Source organism: Carettochelys insculpta, chromosome 1, assembly GCF_033958435.1.
Source record: "Carettochelys insculpta isolate YL-2023 chromosome 1, ASM3395843v1, whole genome shotgun sequence".
Lineage (NCBI taxonomy): Eukaryota > Metazoa > Chordata > Testudines > Carettochelyidae > Carettochelys > Carettochelys insculpta.
In genome coordinates this window covers 332,817,203-332,835,225 of record NC_134137.1, presented here as the reverse complement: position 1 = coordinate 332,835,225, position 18,023 = coordinate 332,817,203, and the positions used below count along the sequence as shown (strand labels likewise).

The following is an 18,023-nucleotide window of genomic DNA, read 5'->3' as shown; positions in this document are numbered from 1 at the left end:
ATGAGCATGTGGTGAAAAGTGATTTTCATCTCTAGCATGGGTATAGCAGTGAGGGTGTTTTTTGTTACAACACAGCCTCAAGAGGACACAAGACATACTCATCTTAGGAGCGTAGGTGACAAGTATCAGCATGGGGCATAAAGAGGGGTAAGTGTTCACTAATTCAAAGCTCCTTGCTGACCCCAATTTACCAGGTCTGGTGCATTATGCTGCCTGCGGCTCAAGTCTCCAAAGCCAGATGGAGGGATGACAGGATGTCTCTGGCACAGTCAGGAAATGATTACCACTTAGTCCAGTGACATGGTCTTCATAAGCAAAGAATGAATAATTTTTACTGCTGAGATAATTACAGAAGGGAGCTCTCTGTCCAGCAAAAGCTCAAACAATCCCGAACACTATAGGTACCACTGATTATGAAGCAGTGACCAATGCCCAGCATAGCAGTGTGGCCTCTCTAATAGTCTGTAACAGGTTCACACATAGGCTTGTCTGCTTTGGGCCCCTTTTGAACTTCCAAACCAATCACAGGTCTTCTTGGGCAAGCACCCATGTCCTTTATTGTCCATGTCAGTTCACACCACCTTCTATATTCAAAGGTTCAGCATAGTGAGCTCAGAAACTGCTAGTGTAACCCACATGTCTACAGGGTGTGACTCACTGTCCCACATAGTGGCACCTAAACCACTTACAGAGAGAAAGAATGAGTCTCCTCTACAGCCTGAGCTGAGAGGGAGATGGTTTTTAGCTCAGACCTTAGAGGCTCATGCACTAAGCTCCACAGGTTCCAGGTTGAAGTCCACTTGTCGCCAGTTGCAAGAGGTGGATCATCTGGATTTTCAACAAAATTCATGGAGCATCCACACTAAAAATGCCCTCTGTCAACATACAATTGACAGAACTCAGCACTTTTGTGGACAGCCTTCTGCCCCTCCCCCATCAGGCAGAATCTGTCAGCAAAAGAGCCATGTGGACACTCTGCGGACCCTGTGTTGACAGACTGGGCTTCTGGGTCACTGGGCAGCCCTGCCTGCTGTGCTTCTGTTTGACAGTTCTGTCAAGGGTTCATCTGTCCGGCTCCCTGTCAACAGAGTGGATCGATAGAATGATCTGCTTTCATGCGTGGCCATGATTTGTCAACAGAAGGTTTGTCAGAAGATATTTTCTGGTAGTGACTTCTGTCAACAGATGGCTGTAGTGTAGACATAGCCAACTGGGTCTCTGAAGCTCAGGAGCCTCTTCCTCAGCTAGAGGAAGTATGTAACCCACACACCGACATGGGTGTGGTTCTCTGTCCCATGTAGTGGCACCTAAACCACTTACACAGAGAAAGAATGTATGTCCTCTAGGCATAGATAGCTGACAGCCAACTACCCTCTCTCTCATGTGGTAGAGCACATGGCTTTAGCCCCTAAGATCACAGGTTCATTCCCTCCTGTTGAGGACCCAGGTCCATTGGCGTTACAAGTTTTAGGCTTGTCTGGGGTGCAATGCCATAAGGCCTTATTGCCCAACTGTAGAAGCTCCTACACCAAGCTCTAGAGAGTTCCCAGTTGAAGCCCACTGGGGGATAAAAATACTTGTTCCTGCAACTAGCTGAGGCACACAGCCCTCTTCATTACCCTTCTTTCCTCTGCCTCCCTGCCAGGCTTACATAGCCCTGTGGCTAACAAGGCCTACAGATGTTCCCCATTTACGTTTCAGGTTGGACCTACTCAGACAGTTCCAATTACCTTTTCTGCTGCAGTTTGCACGACAGAGCTGTGGTTCACTCTTCTTAGCCAGCAGTCTGTCACATGGTTACTCTGTAACTAAATACTGTGGTGCCATCAGTAAAGGACCTAAGCACTGTCATGACAAGGAGTTAAGCATATCGCCATTCAGCTTGTGCTGGAATAACTGATGACCATCAACGACAGCCTTTTAAATTTTGCATTGATTAATTTATTGGCATGAGAAAATAAATATTTTCACTTTCATACCGAAGAACCCCTCATCTCTTATGTCACAACAGGAGATTAAACCAATTCCAGTGCCTAGAGGATATGATAAAGCTTTATTGTGTGAGGCTGGGTCTTTAGCTAGAATCCTGATGGTCTGTTTATCCTTTTTATTTCTACTGCCTCAGATTTGCTCCCCCTTCTTGTCAGAAATCATTTCTAAATTTATCGTCTGTTGGGAAAGAGTGATTAATACTCAAATCTCTGATGGTAAAATGTGATTAATTTGATATTCATTGTTGTTTTGATAATTTGTCACCCAGTAATTGATAAAAGAAAACACTACCTAAACTTTAAGGCTGTATGGTCGCAGCAGTATGTGACATAAATGATGCAATTTTGGCTAGAATAGAGATGTGCTGTGTTGGCAACTATGGGGTTAAAAGAGGTAGCACCAGATACCATGGTTACTGGTGCTTTGTAATAACTTAGAGAAAAATCACTGACTGTGGTGAGAACTCCTAGCACCCTTCCCATCTGATGTCCCTGCTGCAGCTCTTTGATTTTTACAAGGCATTGCTGCAGGTCCCTATCATTGCCCTATTCCCCATGCTCCAAGGAAGGCTGGCCAGGAGCTGTGCACGCACAGCCTGCTCTCTGCACAGAGATCCATCACCTGTATTAAGATGGTTAGTAGGTTGTATCTTAAAAAATAAGAAAGTTAAAATGAGATACCAGCAGGAATGGTGTTAAATAGCAGTGTTTACAAGGTTGACAAACCAATTTTAAGTGACAGCCCAGCTTAGAGAGAATTCACAGGATGCAAAGAGGCACAGCTAGTTGCAAAAGGAATTTTATTTATACAGTATTAATTGAGTCCTGAATCAGCCATGCTTCTATCATGAGGTTTTTATTAAAGGTAATTCCTTTGGAGTCATGTTTATTTATCTTAGGGATTTTGAACATTTTCACTTTTCCTTCTTTTTTCTCTGCAACTGTGAAAACTAATATTAATAAATCTTATTTTTTAGTGAAAGAAAAGATTCTCATGTATTTGTATAATGCCAAGGAGCGTCAAAAAAAGCACCAAATATTAGTAGACAATAAAAATCACAACAGTGGGCAATACTTTTTTCTGTTCGTGTTCATTAAGCAACCAACCTGTAAAAGCTCGGGTGGGGGGGAGGGAGGAAACCATCTTTGTTTTATGTGTACATTGCCTGGCACACTTGGTTCCTGATCCTTGACTGTAGGTCATACTGCAGTGCAAATAAATAAAAATTGAACAAACACATCAAAAGTACAAAGCCAGTTTCCATACCCCTCTGTGAACTGCCCACCCAACGGTGTGAGTTCCAAAGCTTATTTGCCCTGTTTTTTATGTTATGTTGTTATGAATTGTACCTGCTTTGATACATTTTACAGTGCAAGAATTGAAACCTGTTCTTTGTTTCACAGAGTTCATCTATGGCAAAGTGCAACATACTTCTTAGTGTCAGCCAAACAAAGAATGAGTCATGTCCTAAAAGAGGATTAAGCAGAACTGGACTTTTGGCACTGAGGACACTAAGGCTATATCTAGATCACAGGGATTTACCAACAGAAGTTTTTATCAGAAGATATTGTCCGTCAAATCTTCTGTCGACAGAGTGCAGCTGGGCAAAACAGCTAACAGGAAGCCCAGCAGACAGCATTGCCTGGTGTGGTAGAAGCCCCGTCTGTTGACAGAGGGCCACCTGGAACATCCAGACAGGCTTTCTGTCAATAGATCACTCAACAGAGGCATTATTCCTTGTGGGGAGCAAGGTACAGCTGTCGATAAAAGTGTTGAGCTCTGTTGACAGAACTCCTTGAGAATCTGGATACTCCATGGGTTTTGTTGGCAAAACATTAGTTTTGCTGAGAAAACCCTCTAATACAGACATAACCTAAGTGGTTTGCAGCTCTAGATCAATTAACATGGAGTGGTGAGTGTGGAACTCGCCTCTGTGATCCATCTATAAAGTCACTTATAGGCCTCATTGTCTGGAGTGGGGAGACAGGACAATTTTTTTTTACATCAAAAACACTTTATTTCGCTGTAGCCTTATGCTTTGTAATGATCCTAGGTACAGATTATTATGGTCACCAGGTTATTATGCTCAGTGCACATACTTGAAGTTTTCTCTGCTTACTGAATTTCTAGGTAACTGAAGAGTATGTATAAAGATCACATGCATTTTGCTTTTGTTACTACATAGAACAGACTTTGGGTCTCAGAGGGATCTCCACCTTAGTCTGTAGCTTCACAAAACAACAATCAGTTCTGTAGCACCTTAAAGATTAACCAATTTATTTCCCACGTGAGACCTCTGGAGAAGTGGGTCTGACCCACAAAACTCGTGCCCTATTAAATAAATGTGTTAGTCTTTAAGGTGCTGCAGGACTGCTTGCTTTTTGTGATCCCAGTTTTTGGCGAAATCAAATGCAAGGGATCATCCATTACTATCTGAGGGTGCGCGCTCTGAAGAAGAGGATCAGCCCCGGCAAGGCTGAGGTGAGGTTAAAAGCGGTGCTGGAGGAAGCGAAGTGAGGCTAACGGCAGATCCAGTCCCAAGGCACAGCCGGCTAACCGAGGTCCACAAGCGGAGTCAGGCAGGGAGCGAGAACACCCGCTGCTCAGGCGGGGAGGGAGGCGGCGCGGGTGGTGGAAGCAATTCAGGCACAGCGGCCTGCCCGAGCTCCGGCATGGAGGCGTTAAAGGTGGGTCTGACGAGCAGCGGAAGGTGACCGCGGCTCGGCCCACGGCACGAGGGGGACGAGCGGGGCTGGGTTGGCTGCTCTCTCGCGCCTTCCCTCCCGAAAGAAGCCGGGATGGGCCGTCCCCGCCGCTCTCCCCCTCGCCACAGGAGCCGTAGGAGCCGCTCGGGCAGGTGGGCTGGGCCCTGTGGCGCGCGCGGACGAGGCAGCGCCCTGGGCGGCCCCGCACTGCGGCCTGGCGCGCAGCGGGTTAAGGCTGCCGGGGCGGGCTGGGCTGGGGCTGGGGCTGGGGCTGGGGCTGGGCCTGGGCCGGGGCGGGGCGGCGGGGAGGGGGGAGCGCCTGGCTGCGGCGGGGGCGGCCACTCGGCTCCGCGGCTCGCTCGGAGTCGGAGCCGCCGCATCCAGCGGGAAGATGGCGACGGAGGGGGCGAGCGGGGAGCCCGGCTCTGGCTGCCAGGAGGCGCCGGAGGCAGCGGTAACCAGGCGGCGTGGGGGGCGGGCAGGGAGGGGAGCGCCGAGCCTCAGAGGCGATAACTCTCCCCGGGGGGCGCCCGGGCGGGGCGGGGAGGGGTTCGCGGGGCGCCGGCGGAGGAGCGCCCTGGCCGGCGCCGGGCGCCGGGCGCCGGGCCCCGTTCCCGTCCCCCGCGCGGCGCGGGCTCCCTGCCAGGCGCGCGGCTCCCCGAGTCGCCCGGCGCGCGTCCGAGCCCCCGCCAGCAGCAGCCGCCGGGCGGGGGGGCAGAGCGGGCGCGGCGCTTCCCAGCGCCGGGCAGAGTCTTCCCCCGCCGGGTGCTCGGGCTGCCGCTGCTTGGAGCCGAGCCGGGGGCTCCCGTCAGGCCGCCCCACGCTCAGCTGGAGCGGAGAGTTAAACAATCCCCCAGGGCTGGGGCGGCGCACTGCTCCCGTTCGGCGGGTAAGGCGAGCGGGGCTGCCGGTGGTCTGCCTGCTGTGGCTGTTTCTCTTGGTTTTCTATTAAACTGAGTCAGTTTCTAGGACACATGCCTGGGGATTTAATCCTTCCACTCCCGGACTGGTCGGATTAATGAGAACTGCCTGGCAAAAGCTACAATCACATTATACCCTTACAAACAGCATTAAATTGCGTTTGTGAAAACGCGTTGCTTGGCCTGTCCGAGCCCCTACATTTCCCCGTTTCCTTACATAGGATCCATGTGAGGCTATTGCCCCAAGACTAGAGATCAGCATGTCTTTCCATGAAACGTCTCACACAGTTGTATATTAACTATTCCTTACAGGATTTTTAAAAATCTTCCTGCGTTTTGCTCTCAAATGAAGAGCACTTTTTGGACTTCAATCTAGGATTTGAATGTTCGTTCTGAAAATAACTTTCAGGATGAATGTCCATAAAATGACCAACCTGTCAAAAGTCTGACCTATTTCCAAATTAATATCAATAAACTGTTCTGAATTCAAATTGACATGCTACTTAGTGTTTTAAAGGGAACTTTATACTTAAGTTCTTAGCTTTTTTAAAATAAAAATGTAAACATGAAGAATATTATGACATTCCAAAATGTGTCTAAGTATTTTTAAACATTGTTGGCTTTAGAAACTTCAGGCCATTCAGATAACATTAGCAACATATTTACTTGTTCAAGCATTGGCATATTTAGCCATTTGAATAAACTGACTGACTTTTTTTTTTTAAATGAGTATAACTTGGGCCAGGTACTTCGATTGCCTAAATACTTGTTCAGAAGCCTAACCTTGGATACTCATTTAGTGAAAAATCTTATTTTTAGTTTGCCACTTATCGTTCAGATGTTTAAATTCCTTGACCTCTATTTTTCCCCTTAAGCTATGTTGTAACCTTTGTATTGATGCCTATATTTCACTTCTTTTAGCTCAATCCAAAGTGATGCTCAGGTAGAACAAAACCAGGATGGTGAAGGGCATATAGGAGTGTGTGTGTGTGTGTGTGGTTTTTTTTTTAAAGGACCACTAGTAGTAAAATTATTCTCTTCTAAATAAAAAGAAATCAGTGTTTTGGGGTTATTGCCAGGGTACTGGAATTATTAGTATCTTGAAGTTCAGCAAGATTTCCAGTGGAGTGTTTAATTTGGTTTGATAATTATGTTGGTTGGAATTTTGAATGCCTAGACAACGTAATGAACAATTTAGAGCAAGTGGTGATAGCTAGTTCAGCTAGACTGCTCTTCAGTTTTATAGGTATTTGATGAAAACTACAGTTTCTGGATATTTTGGCACAACACCAACAAAAATAATATTTAGCTCTTGGTTGGCTGCTCTTGGAAAACTTACAGAAGACTATGGAAGAGATGGTCCTACCTCTTCATGTGTGTGCAAGGAATTTGACTGAAAAAGAGTGGAGTATTTTTATTTATTTTTATGTGCTACAGTTGGGAATGAAGCCCAAATTCTTTCCCCCCTAAACTAGGTGCTGCAGCTGGTATGCAAAAAAAAAAAAAAAAAAGTGGGTATATACATTGTTGTCATGGCAATAATCACAGTGGGGAAAAATGAAGGCAAGTATATCCGAATCTGTTCTCACACCTGTCTTTATCAGGAATAACTGCAGTACAGGAAGTGGAGTCACAACATCACAAAGCCATTAATGTTGCACAGGCATGCTGCAAGGGAATAACAAGTGGGGTTGCATAAGGGCTCAGTTTTGGGGCCAGTTTATGTCCCATATCTTCATTAGTGATTTAGATAATGGAAAAGAAAGTACACTTATCAAGTTTCCAGATGATACCAAGCAAGTGCTTTGGAGGACAGGGTCAGAATTCAAAATGATGTGGACAAACTGGATGAAGAGTCTGAGGGCAAGTAGGATGAAGTCCAATAAGGAAAACTCGAAGTCCTCCATTGAGAGAGGATCAATCAGTTTCACACACATAAAATGGGAAGAAACTCCCTAGGATGGAATACTGTAGAAAGCGAGATCTAGGGGTCATGGTGCACCAGGAGCTGAGTATGAGTCAAACATGTGGTACTGTGGCAAAAAATCCCAAACACAATTTTGGGATGCATGAACAGCAGTGCTGTGAGCAAGACACAAGAAGTAATTCTTCCACTCTACTCTGCACTGATATGTCCAGATCTGGGCACGTTTCAGGAAAGATGTGGAGAAGAGCAACTAAAATGATTAAAGGTGTAGAAAATGTGATCTGTGAGAGCAGATTAAAATAATTTGGTTTCCTTAATTTGGAAAAGAGAAGGCTAGGAGGGGACATGATTGCAGCTTTCAAATACCTAAAAGGGTGTTGCAAGGAGGAGGGAGAAAAATTATTCTCCTTAGTTTCTGATGATAGGACAAAAAGCAGTGGGCTTAAAGTGCAGCAAGGGAGGTTTAGCTTTGACAGTAGGAAATATTTCCTAACTGTCAAGGTGGTTAAGCACCGGACTAAATTGCTGGGGGTGGTTGTAGACTCTCCCTCACTGGAGATTATTTAAGAACAGGTTGAATAAATATATAACAGGGATGGTATAGATGGTGCTTGGCCCTGCTGTGAAGGCAGGGGACTGGACTTCTTGAGGTCTTTTCCAATTCTAGTATTCTATGATTCTATCAAATAAATCAGCAGTGGACAAACTAGGCTTCTGAATTCGGGCTGCAGGAGTGGCCCTCCATCATTTCAGCGGGCCACAAAATTGTCATAGCAAAACTACCCCAACCAGAGAGACTGTTTATTAACTGCACTTATGTACCTAGAATTTGCAGGGTGTGCCTCCTAAACCATAGCAGCACTTTGGATGTGTGCTCCTTCTGCAGTTCTCACAATCAGTGTTGTGCAGTTAGCACATACCTCACTTCATGTGCCCCTTGCTTTACGTTTGTGACTTTACTAATACTGTTAGAAAAAAAAAAACCCAGAGGAATCTGGCAACCCTGTCTTTGGGTAATAATAAACAAAATGTCTTGTGGGCCACCTATAGAGCCCTGATGGGCTGCATACAGTTTGCAGGCCACAGGTTGTCTACCACTGCACTAAATCTTAGCAATGGGCTAGGCCTGCTACCGGACAAGCACGGTAAAGTTATTAATCATTATATAAAAGTTTAAATATTTGGTTTTGAATTTGTAAAGAAGCAGAATGGTGTATTCATATTTTCCTGTGCTAATGACATTTTTCTTACTACATCAGTAATGAGGGAGGATGTTAAATAGTGACTATAAAATTAAACATATTTGAATGTTGGACTGCATACCTCTTACCTGAGAGTAGTAAAAGATTGATGAGGAGTTTTCTGAGCCATTAATATTTTTCTTTTTTTAAACAAACCAACAAAATCACATCGTGTAACACAGGTGAAGTTCCAGAAGACTGGGAAAACTAACGTTGCAGCAATATTTAAAAAGATAAATGAGATGATTCAGGAAATCATAGGTTGATTAACCTGACATCAGTCCCCAGCAAAATCAAGGGAAGATTGATATGGGATGTCATCAACAAAGGATTAAGGATTAAATTATGCTATGATCTCTTATGCTGATCAACATGATTTTATGGAAAATAGGTATTGTAAAACTTAGTCAGATCACAAGAATGGTTGCTATAGGTAACTGGCGTTTGTCTTTGTCATGCGTGACATTCTTGAATATTTTTTTAAAAAAGCATTATATAAAATCCAGCCTGTGTTAAATGGATTAAAAACGGATGGTGCAAAAAATTATTGTAAATGAGGAACTATCATGTTGGTGAGGTACTTCTAGTGGATTCTGACAGGGATCTGTTCATGACTCAGTGTTATCTAGTATCTTTATCAGTAATTTGGAAGAAAATATGCAAAAACTGATAGGAAAGCTTTCAGAAGACCACTGAGTGGTTGAATACTAAATAGTGATTAGGACATATGAGTTCGTACACTGATCTGGCTTACTTTAAAAGCTTACCTCATTTGAACCATGTTTTAACACTACTAAATGCAATGACATAGGACAGGAACAAAGAATACAAGATCCTACTTATGATTAGGGACTGTATCCTGGAAAATTGTGACACTGACAATGACATGAGTCTTGGTTGATAACAAATTAAACTGTGTCTCCAGGCACAATGCTGTTTCTAAGGAGGAAAATGCAATTCATGGATATGTAAGCGGGGGTGTGTCAAGGAGGAGTAGGGAGGTGGTATTACCTTTGTAGACAGCATTTGTGAAACCAGTACTCGTATAATGCATCCAGTTGTGATGACCACACTTCAAAGACGTTGACAAATTGGAAAGCAATCAGAAAGAGAAACTGAAGAAGCTCAATCTACTTACCTTATCTAGGAGAAGGTAAAGAAATTATTTGATCACTTTACAAGGGTAAGGCTGATTAACCTGAGTTGTTGTCAGGAGGGAAATGAACCTGCAACCTTTATGAGCTAAAGCTTTGTATTCTATTACAAGGGTGAGCAAACTGTTTACATTGGCCCTGCTTTTTGTCCCTGTAATTAGCAGTCCTCCCACCCCATGTAATCCAAACTGAGAAATTCTGGTTGCATTCATATGGGGGTGGGAAACCCTTTTGGAATGTGTGAGAGAATGTCTGTCTATAAATGTAAAAACTTTATTAATTGTTATGGAAATGTGAATACACATTATGGAAATGTGAATATACACACAAACTAACATTTCAACAGCTTTTGTATGAGATGAATGAGCTTGACACTCAGCAGCTGATTGTGCTGTTCCCCCTTAGAAAATTTCAGACCTCTCCTTCCTACCCCTGCCCACCCCCAAGTGGGCTGTGCTCTGTCACACCAGCTAAAAGGTAGTTGACTCCTGAGTGAGGCTGTAGAGCAGAGACTTCACTCTCACTTGTCAGTGGTCTCAGTGCCTCTGGGGTTACACATGTATCTACACAAGGAAGACATTTCAGGTGGTAGATGGATCTTCCAATCTAGTATTAGAAGGCATAATGAGATCCATCGGTTGAAGAATCAAACTAGACAAAAATCATACTAGAAGTAAGGTGCATTCTTACCAATGAGGGTAAATAGCTCCTGGCACAACCTGGGAATGTGATGAAGACTCAGTCACTTCAAGTCTGTATTTCCAGGACTGGCTGTATTTCTTCTGATGAAAGCTTGTAGCTCAAGCAGAAGTTTTAGGCTTGATACATAAGCTGGAGAAACTTTTTGGTTTGTTTTGTACAGGAAGTTAGGAGAGATGATCTTAATAGTCCTTCTTGTTCTTAAATAATAGCCACAGGTATTAAGTATAGGTGTTTGCAGGATTGAGCCTTATGCATTTCAGGTTTTTCATGAAGGAATTTCTACAACTCTTCAGTGAAAAATGGAGTGTTTGATATTTCAATCACTAAATTTGTCAACTATTTTGCCAAAAAAAATTGACATTTTTGAAAGATTTAAAACAGTTCTAAAAGTAAGGTTGAGACCACCTAAAGTAATCTTATATCTTTTTCTGCCCCCTCCACCCACAATACTCTTGGGTAAGGGACTCCCAATTTGAGAAATGCTAGTCTCTCTGTGAAATCTGTATAGTGTAGCCAATGATTTTAGCTATTAGTTTATTCATACTGGCTAATGCTATACTCGCCCCTAGTGCTGGCAGCTTGATGCAAATGAGCAGTCTTGAAAGTGCAAAATGGTTGGTCATTTGCCTATTCATCACAGGAAAACAGTAGTGAAGACTTGGTTCTGCTGGTAAAAAATCCACTCTCTATTGTGAGCTTCTTATCCCTGGAAAAAATCAGGGACAGCAATGGGGAGGTGTTCAGGATCAGGCTGGAGATGAGATGTCTGCCCAGCTCACTTACATACCCACCCTTCTACCCAGATCCCCAACCCACTGCTGAAGTCTCCCACCCACCCCTAGCCCACTCCTGCATCCTCCCTCCTACCCAGACCCCACACCTGTTCCCAAGCAGTCCCCCCATCCCGCTTCTCCACACCCTTGCCTATGATGCTGGAGCATGAGGGAGATGAGGTATCTGAGTCAGAGGCCACACCACTGATGGTTTTGTGGTTTTAGTTCTTACTTTTATGTGGCCTGTGACTGACTTTTTTGTGGGTTGGTGACCCTGATCCAAGAAAGGACCCCCATCCTGGTATGAGGTAAAAGCAGGCAAAGAATGTTTCAATTACTAGGCCACACTAACTCCTTGCAGAATTGGATTTTTTTAAAAAATGAGATGTTATTTTAGAACACTTAAACTTCAGTTGAAAACTCATCTTAAAATTTAGTGTTTTGGGGATGAGGGAAAAGATTGAATTTTCTTACTAAATTTCACCCTGTAGCAACATGTTCAAACATCTCAGTTGTAAAACCAGTATAACGGAACGGCAATTTACAGGCTCAGTGCTAAAAGTATTGTAACTAAATCTCAGAAGACCGTGAGTGGGGAGCTGCTAATGCAGCATATATTGGCTGTAGCGAAACAAAATATTGCTCTGTTTGATTTTAATGTGCCATGATGGAGGCTCAGTATGTTAGGGAGGTTGCTTTTTCAGTCTGAAAAGGCAATAGTTTTTACTAAACAATTTGATGAACATGAGGAAAAAAACTATTGTATTGCTCCCTTTTATATTCCTAATACTGCCTACCTGCTCATTTCTTATCTTTCTTATAAACAGAAGCTGCATTGCTGGTATTTCATTTCTATTTTGATTTATATATATTGCTCAGGTAACTGCAACAGCAACTCTGAGGCAAAACAAAAACTTAAGCAAGACAGTTATGGTGAAGACCCCCTGCTTCCAAGGCAGGCTGGGAAGTGTGTGGGAGTTTAAATGACAGCACAATCAGATATATATATAATAAATCCATATATTTCTATGGCTACCTCATGTTAGAATTCTTTTGTCTAGTCAGGTAGCCCTAGCTTGCCCAACAGGATTGTATGCTGCCTGTTGAGGGATGTAAAATACTTTTATGTGAATAAGATGAATGGATGGCCATCTTTGTGTCTCTGAAAGTCAAGAGTAGCATTATGCATCTGGTACAATATTAGATCTATAATTACACTACCTTTTTTTGCAAAGGGATGCAATTAATTAGGTCAAGTAATTATCTTATTTTAGACATCAAAGCCAGGGAATACTGTCTCCCCTGGTCCTCCAAATATCTGTTGTCTTGCACCACATACATCTGATTTTTGGAAATTGCAAACCCTGCAATTGTACTGCAAGCTATTCCTGCCAATTCTGAATTTTTTTTAAATATTTCAGATGTAAAATATAACCATATAAACAAACTGCTTGTATAGTAACAGAGAGAGAGCCGTGTTAGTCTGTAAACAGTACTATCAGAACAAAAAAGCAGTCCAGTAGCACTTTAAAGACTAACAAAATAATTTATTAGGTGATGAGCTTTCATGGGACAGACCCACTTCTTCAGATCATAGACGTACCAGACTTTTCTGGTATGGCTCAGATCTGAAGAAGTGGGTCTGTCCCACGAAAGCTCATCACCTAATAAATTATTTTGTTAGTCTTTAAAGTGCTACTGGACTGCTTTTTTGTTTTAAGCTGTGCTTGTGTCTCTGCTGTCCTATTGGCAGTACAGACTTCAATTATCAAGAAAATCTTGACAGGCTGGTAGCCAAATCTAGTTAAGAAGGGAAGGATTTTAATCTTTTATCATCTCCTTTCTGAAGAATAAAAAAGCTTTCAGAATAAATCATGGTAGAAAGTTAGCTAAGAAATACACAAGCAAAAAGAGACCGAATGTATTATCTCAGCTAAACATAAATTACGTTGACCGGCTGTGCCTCATAATTACTTGTTGCTGCTATCATTTATATGCTTTGGTTTGTATATATTTTTATTAATAAATTTTCTTCATCTCCTGATCAAGTTCCCATTTGAAATGCTTATAATTTCATCTTTGGTCTTGAATAGATGTTTCTGGTTATTAGTAGGATAAGTAATTGCTCACATCTCAACTGAGCTCTAGGATGGATAAAAATAATTTAAAATTGGATTTTTTAAAAATTCGATTTTGGTTTGACAAGTGAAGGACTAACTTATTAGCTCTAAAATCAATTTAAATTAAGTATAAAAATTGATCAGTATGTTTGCTGCCAAGCTTCAAAATAACAGGAACAGCAGTACAGTTAGAAGTTACTGGCTAGAGAGCATCTGGAACCAGAGTTTGTTGAAATGCTAAACTGGCTTCTGACAGCAGGATCTTCTTGCAAGAGAGTATATTTTCTTCATTTCAGTTTATTCAACTAGTTCAGTTCAATGACTAATTCACTGTAAGTTAAGAAACTGATTGGAGAAGCAGGAGAACATTTTTTATTTTTCAGTTTATGAACAAACAGCGAGTGTGGATCCAGGAGGATGAGATCTACCTGAAAGAATTAAGACAGTTCACTTTCTAAAGATGCTTCTTTTCATTGAATGAATGTTTGTTTGTTTTAAATGGAGAATGTTCTGATAACATTTGTCAAAACATTTATCTTATGTATCCAGTTTTACAGCTGTTTTGTTAAATGTGACTTTTTAATTGAATTGGCATTTCCATCCGAATCCATGTGACAAAAGTAAAAATAAATGCAATATTGACCATTTTCTAAATAACAAAAAAATTAATGTCATTTGGTGGGGGGTGTGTGTGTGTGTGTGTGTGTGTGTGTTTAAATATACAGATGCACTAGATCCTCTTGGATCACAAAAGTTGCCTTAAACTTCATTCTAAGGCTTTATTTTGGTACAAATCAAAATGATTTAATGGTTACCAACCAATACAAATAAATCTTTCCTTAGGAAAATAGCTTAAGAAGTATGTCTGTTGAAGAAGTATGACATAAGAAGTATGACATAGTTGAAATCAGATAGGGAAATCAAGGTTTTTCTGCTCGCCCGTGTAAATCATGATAAAAATGGGTGATTCTAAACAGCTTTTCTTCAGACCAATTCATTTGTCCATGTTCCTGCTAAGCAGAACTCTTTACCAGGGAGGTACTGCCAGTGTATCAATGGGGATTTTTAATACACTTTAATTCTTGACAGACTGAAGTCTGGACCTGGTGGGGGGAGACTGCACTGCCCCCTAGTGGCCACATCCCTTTCCTCCTTTGGCCGTACTCATCTGAACCATCATCAGGGACAAAGAGATGAATTGTGTAGAGAGCTGTGACAATGTTGGTGAGAAGAGTGAGCCAAAGCTTGGCCGCACCAGGAGAGAGTAGTTGGAGATGGCAGAGTAAACCAACCCAGAGGAGGCAGAGGCCTCATTAGTTACAGAGCTACAAAAGCCTGGCAGGAAGAAAAAAAGTGAGAGGAAGGGGAGCAGCCATGGAGTGGGAGGAAGAGCTCCATAGCTAACTGCAGAAGATAAGTCTCTGAGCAGACAGGACTGAACCTCTGTATATAGGAAGCGGTGGGAACTGATACTGACAACAAAGGGCAGGGGTGCTTGCACAAGAATGTTATGTGAGGTTCAAAAGGGCACAGATGCTGAGGGGCCCATGTGCGAACCTGTTAGAAGAGCAAAAATGATCTTGTACTTACAGCATTGGATGGATGTGAGAAAATCATGAATCACTTTCTGGCTCTGCCATACAGACTGTCTGTGTGACTTTGAACAAGTCACTCAACATATCTCAATTCCCCATCTGTAAAATGGGGACAAGAATATGTCCCTACTTCATGGGGCTGCTATAAGAGTAATGGTTTGTGGAGTACTCAGGCACAGCTGCTGTGTGGGCCATACAAGAAGAAACACGTCCAGCTGATATTGGTGGCTGCAGAGCTGAGCTAGGTATAGGAGAGATGTGATAGGGAATTTTACGGCTGAGAGGGAGGGAAGAAAATAGAATAGATCACTTGACATGGTATAATGATGATCTATGTAATGTGCTCTGTTACTGCAGTGAGTGCTGCAGCACAGGGGTCTAGCTTTCTTTGGACATGCTATAAAATCTCCATAGTGCAGCTGGGCCCAAATAAGGGTGGTTTTTGTTTTTGTTTTTTTGCATATAAAAGCTGGTGCCAGCATTAAGAGGTAGCAAGCCGAGCAGTTGCCTGGGGGCTTGTTTTAAACGAATCATGGCAAAGCTAAGTTGCTTGGGCTTCCATGCACCCCGAGGTGGTAGAAGTCAAGCTTCTGAGCTCCAGCCTGCTGCAGTAGGACTTCGGTTTTCTGCTCTGGGCCTCAGCAGGTTTAACACTGAACCTGCTTGGCAGACCCCATGAAACCTTCTCTGGGCCCTCAGTCTCTGGGTGCCAACCATCGTACTATAGAACGTTTTAAAATAAGTAATGAGAGAGGTTGATTCTGCATGTGTGAGAATGCAGAACAAGAAAAAGAAGCTTTCAAAGTGACCTGCTGCTTTTGTGACCACTTGGCATCATAGCTGCTAAGGAGGGGACTCTGGGAAAGGAGGCTGGGAACTTCTTGCCTCCAGTGTACAATTCTGCTCTCAGCTTGAGCTGGATGTGGACTAACAAGAACAAAGAGCATTAAAGTGAAGGGTTTCAAGCATTTACCACTTTCTTTACTGGTATTTACATATTTCCGCTGGTCTATTTGAAAAGAGTTGATGGACTCTGTCTCTGTTGCAGAAGTCACTAAAATTAACACTAATAGTAGTCCTGTTCATTGTCTCTTAGAGGCTGAGGAGCCTGGGGAAGCTTGCCCTGATGTTTCTCATGTACAGATAAATGAGATTCTGGCCTGCAAGTCAATTTCACCTGAACTAATTTCAGGGTGGGTGGCAAGTTTTTTCAAATTACAAAATAATTCAAAAACAGAACAAGCAAAGTAATTATAGTTTAGTGTGGGTCATGCACTAATTCCCTAGCCCCTCCACACACCCCCTGCTGTCATAATATACTTGTCAGTGGCCCAAACTTTCATTATCATTGGGTTTTGAGGTTCAGCTCTCTGAAAATCGAGCTCTCTTAGGATGTGGCAAGTTGGATATCTGTAAACTGAGGTACCTATAATTGCTAGATATTTCTTAAGACTTAATTTAGTGGTACCTCTCTTAACGACTATTTAAATTTCTCATGCCGGCTATTTTCTCCTGTGAAAGGAGCACCTCCAAGCTTTCAGATAACAATATTCACAGCCTTTTTAGTTTTGAAAAATAATAGTCTGTAACGAGGGCCAAAATTGACCCAGTGATTATTAGCTACACGTGTAGCCACATGTTCACTGGCTTCCTGTGTTGTAGCTGAAGCATGCGTGTTTGGGCAACTTTGTCTCCTACCCCATGGTGGAGAAGGAACAGCTCATCTGCTCTACTCCCATTTTGAGAAAGCAGTAGTATCACTGGGCCAGTCTGCTGTCAAATTCACCTTAAAAACAGGATTGCAGCTTTTCACTTGCTGTGTTTGCTGCCTTCATTCAGTGGAAGTAGTAAATTTATTTGCTTTTTTGCTCTTTGGCCACTGCAAATTTGTACTCATCATGGACTGGTGAGCGTCTACAAGCAGCATCCATAGTAAATGATTGGAACAGCTCTGTTAAAAGGTTAACTGAAAGTGGACTGTTGCAGTGTTGTTCAAATTTCAGTATTGGCTATTGGAAAAAAGGAGGAAGGGAAATGAAAGCTAAAAGGCTTAGCTTAGAATTCTGATTGCTTTGGATTCTCAGGCGATGTTGCCTGTGTTTGTGTTCATGGTGCAAAGATTGTAACAATTTCTTCTGGATGTAGATCTTGACCCAGTCATTTCAGGCCTTTGTCACCACCACCATGTAAGTCAATGAGTTTAGTCTTGCAGCCCTCAAATTGCAATTGTTATAGAATACGATAGCCATTTTATATGATGGGGCTGATTTGAAAATAGAATAGTGACTCACTGCTTCAGAGAGCTTACCTACCTATTTTCTTCTGGGTGCAAGTTTATGTAGCCATCCAGCAGAGTGTCACTGTCTGTGTCCTGTCAGGATACTTGAGGTCCGCTGAAATATTCAATCTAACAATAGTAGAAAAATAGAAATTGCTCTGCCAGACCAAACTAGTATCCAAGTCTAATATTCTTTCTTCTCATTATCAGCTGCTTCTGTGAAAGAAGCAAAAAGTTGTTCAATAAATAATTATGGGTTAACTTCTCCTTTGGAAAAGTGCCCATGGTTGAAAAGAATCAGTAGCTGGCTTGCATGCTGAAATATGAGGGCTTATTCCCCTTGCAAATGTTTATTTTATACTATATAACTGGATAGTATCTTTAACTTATAGAAGTCCTAGCCCTGTTTTTTGGTATTCTGCTGATTGCTTTGATTCAGTTGTGTCTTATGGCAATGAGCCCCACAAGGTAAGTGTGGGGTTTAAGATATAAAATTAGTCCTTTAATGAACTTTAAATTAGATATCGTTCAATTTCATTTTAATGCCTTTTTGTTGTTGTTGTTTTGGTTTGTACTATGGGGAAAAAATCTAATTTCCTGATCTACCTCACTATAT

At 42.5% G+C, this 18,023-nt stretch overlaps 1 protein-coding gene across 3 annotated transcripts in view; it reads left to right on the top strand.

The window, feature by feature from the left end:
- Positions 1–5,037: 5,037 nt before the first annotated feature.
- The window catches only part of CTTNBP2 (cortactin binding protein 2), a 171,494-nt gene continuing 158,508 nt past the window's right edge, over positions 5,038–18,023 (top strand). For all 3 annotated transcript variants that reach the window (XM_075014950.1, XM_075014941.1, XM_075014960.1), the window contains exon 1: positions 5,038–5,151. In XM_075014950.1, coding sequence (XP_074871051.1) covers positions 5,089–5,151 — 63 coding nt within the window. In that variant the 5' untranslated portion in view covers positions 5,038–5,088. The remainder of the gene's footprint in view (positions 5,152–18,023) is intronic.